General features: G+C 32.0%; 1 protein-coding gene and 1 long non-coding RNA gene across 2 annotated transcripts; both read left to right on the plus strand.

Moving 5' to 3' along the window:
- The first annotated feature begins 196 nt into the window (after positions 1-196).
- LOC105315616 (papilin-like) lies at positions 197-1,331 on the plus strand. Its single transcript, XM_011410326.2, has 5 exons — positions 197-410; positions 468-635; positions 716-776; positions 821-1,037; positions 1,086-1,331. Exons 1-5 carry the CDS (start codon positions 197-199, stop codon positions 1,146-1,148), a joined length of 723 nt encoding a protein of 240 aa, XP_011408628.2. The 3' UTR covers positions 1,149-1,331.
- Positions 1,332-1,545: 214 nt separating this feature from the next.
- Positions 1,546-2,999, plus strand: LOC109590954 (uncharacterized). The gene is made up of 3 exons (XR_002189586.1): positions 1,546-1,962; positions 2,324-2,491; positions 2,545-2,999. It is a non-coding gene; the product is annotated as an uncharacterized LOC109590954 (long non-coding RNA).
- The last annotated feature ends 386 nt before the right edge of the window (positions 3,000-3,385 follow it).

Genomic DNA, 3,385 nt, shown 5'->3' on the forward strand with positions numbered 1-3,385 from the left:
CACAACCACAATCTTTACCAGAATAAACAAAACATTTCAGCCCGAAGGCCTTCATCAGGAGCTGGTGAAGGCCTTCAGGCTGAAACATTTTGTTTATTCTAGTAAAGATTGTTGTTGTGTATGATATGCCAAACAGCGAGGAATTCATGAGTCTAATAAAATGTGTAATTGTAATTGAGACTTTTTAATTGACCCCATGTCTGAAATTATTGTTATTATATTGCATTGTATGTACATAGATTGTCCTATTGATGGTCAGTTTTATGACAAAGAGGAAGCAAGCTGCCCAAAGACTTGTTCTAATCGTTATCTATTGTGCAGTGGTGATAAAAAGCCTGGCTGCTCTTGTCCAGAGGGTCAATTGATAGATGAAATGAAAAATCAATGTGTTCATCCTGATGATTGCCCCAGTAAATAAATTAATGCATAATTTTACACAATTAGCTATGGTTGATTCCATCTTTTAGAGGTTGATCCATGTACATTAAATCCTCAGCCAGGGCCATGTACTGCTAGTATAACAAGTTACTATTATAATTACACTACTGAGACATGTCAAGAGTTTAGATACAGTGGTTGCTTTCCTAATGAAAATAATTTCCCTACTCAACATGAATGTGAAGAAAAATGTAGTAGTAAGCACATAAAATAAATGCACAACACTTGTTTGTATTTTTACTGCTTACAATGTATGTAGCCTTATAATTTTTTATAGATTGTTATCCGGTTTGTACTCCTGAATATTGTACCTTTCATAGAAAAGAAATATGTTCTCTGTAAGTTAATTGCCATGATCTTCATTCATATCCTTCCAATTCAGACCTTCGTCATTGCCTGGTAGTGTTAAAGAATGTCCAGGAGGATGTGCCTTATCCCATTGTAGTGCATGCTATTATTCTTATAATGAACTTCCAATCCCAAATACTTTCAGAGGTTGTCCAAAAAATTGTTCAATAACTGCTGGTGCAGTGAACAAGTCTTGTATGGATATATGGGGAGCTTGCATTCAGATAGCTTACAACACAGAATATGCAGATGTGAGTTATTACTAGCCAGTCTTGCAATTATAACTTTTCTTTTCAAAGGTGGCATCACGTGAAAAAATAAAAGATAACTTTAGATGCTGGGAACATCCTTGCACTCCATAAAATTTTACTAATTTTGCTTTTTGACTAGAATTTTATAAGTTTTAGCAAGAGTCTACTCTTGGTTTTAGTAATGTAGTGATTTTGTGTGATTCATCACACATAATAAGCCCTTTGATAGTTTACTATAATTTTTTATAGAATTATTATAATACAATCTTCTTTACTTTAAGTTTGCAAGGTTTTTAGATCTTATTTCTCACAAGGCTACATTTATTACTAGTATATCCATCTACAATGCTCCATGATTGCACAAAGAGTTCATGGGTGTTTAATTTGGATGTTAAGGTTTTCAATGATTGTGTGGACTGTGAACAAGTACTAGATGTAGTACTTGCCAACACTATCATTGTAGTTAGTTGCCTAAAAATAATTTTTATGTAAAAAAATAGCAAAACACATCAAAACTCTGCTTCATGTTAGAATCTAGATTGCTATTAGAGCTAGATCTATATCCAGAATTAATAATTTTACAAAACTGAAGCATGAGCTTACCATACTTTCATGAGCTACTTTAAAATGCACAATGATTTTACTTGTGACTTGTTGATAAAATATTAAATTGACAAGTCATAGCTGTATCATTCATGCATGTGGAAGTCATAATATCTGGATCTAGTAGCATGAATAGATTTACTGAAAATTAACAATAAAAAGATTATTATCTGACATTATGTAATGGTTCACAGAAATATGTGTTTAACCACATCAAAGACGATAATTTTAAATTATTTCAACTTGGTGCCAGCTTGTGATGATGGTCTTATATTTTGCAGCTTTTTGACCCCTAACTATCAGTGACTCCTAATACATTTAGGTAACTAAAATAAATTTGTCCAGTCATTATATTATTCATCATGTAAACAATTCAAGCCTAGAGATGTGTCTGTACTGTAGTACACACAACTAATAGATCTAGTTAGATATTAGAGTACAGATAAAATAATAGTCATGCTTGTAGGTAACTCTGGTAATAATAGTAATATAGGTCATAATGGTATATAATAGTAATGTTAGTAATATTGTTAATGTAGGTAATACTAATATGTTAATGTATGTTGGTAATTTAGATAGTATAGCTAATGGTAAATCTGGGTAATATTGGCAATATCTATTTTTTTTTATGGATCAAGTTTCTGTATAATGGCTGTTCATGAATCTCTCTTTTTCTATAATAGGTTCCTTCTTTCTCTGAGCATGGCTAAAAAAAAGAGAAAACAGTATTGATTCTGTATGGGTCTCAAACTGGTACTGGGGAAGAGTTCTCCAATAAATTAGCAAAGGGCTTATCTTGTTGAGGACGACTATCTGCCATGACCTTTGACTCTGAGGACTGCACTGACTAGGTAAGGATTTACATAATGAATCATTAATTTGGGGTAATTGATTATTCTGTCAGGTAGGGTGCATGGAGCTATTTGGAGCATGGGACAATTTGGAATTATTATCCTTCTTATTTTGCAGGCTTGCATGCAGTACCAAACAGGAAAAATTTTTTTAAGAACTATAATATTTCCTAATGATTGCAGTCTTTTGTAAATGATCCAATACTTTTATTGCCATTTAAATGCTTTCTGAGCCTTTTTAAAATGAATTTTTGGCATTGAGTAGCAAAAAATGTCACAAGAAATTATATTGTGATAAAAGTCTTGCATACTGCTCCCAAACCACACAAAACTTACAAATGGTCTTCTAACTATTGCTAGTTGAGTTATGAACTTGTTAGAAAACTGTATAGTCACTCTGTTCATCTTAATTTGTGATTACTACTATCTAGCTGTTCCAAAAAGCCACACCAACAGAAAAATTCATATTTTAAGTGACAAAAATTCAAAAGCTTTGCATGGAAGAAATTAAACTTGGAATTATTAGATAGTGTCAGCTTTATGAAATGTAAAAGCTCTGAGCCTTCAAGACTTTCTATTGCAAAGTTTGAGCCAAATTATTATATTTTGTTTTAAATAGCATCCGCCTTACCTTACTACAATATGCTGGGTTTTTATGTAAGAAAATCCAATTACTTTTAATAAATACTAAAATGACTCTCCAGTCAATTTTACAATGCTTATGAGTGTCCTTATCACCTTAAATGATGTAGAAACTTTGAACCTGTATTTTCACAGATTCCTGAGTTGGCTGAAAATTAGGCAGCCAATTGTTTATGTGTATACTTTTTAATGTGCATTCAGTATTTATTTATCATTAATTTATGATTTTTAGGATAGTTTCAAAAAGCAAGA

Source organism: Amphimedon queenslandica, unplaced genomic scaffold (genome assembly GCF_000090795.2).
Source record: "Amphimedon queenslandica unplaced genomic scaffold, v1.1 AMPQUscaffold_9226_Cont18816, whole genome shotgun sequence".
NCBI lineage: Eukaryota > Metazoa > Porifera > Demospongiae > Haplosclerida > Niphatidae > Amphimedon > Amphimedon queenslandica.

What these genes read in the sequence shown, in the direction of transcription:
- LOC105315616 (XM_011410326.2), top strand. Translation starts at nt 197, where the DNA reads ATGTCTGAAATTATTGTTATTATATTGCATTGTATGTACATAGATTGT. An exon ending in ATGTGAAGAAAAATGTAGTA is followed by an intron (nt 636 to 715) that starts GTAAGCACATAA and finishes AATTTTTTATAG; the next exon opens with ATTGTTATCCGGTTTGTACT. An exon ending in AGAAAAGAAATATGTTCTCT is followed by an intron (nt 777 to 820) that starts GTAAGTTAATTG and finishes CTTCCAATTCAG; the next exon opens with ACCTTCGTCATTGCCTGGTA.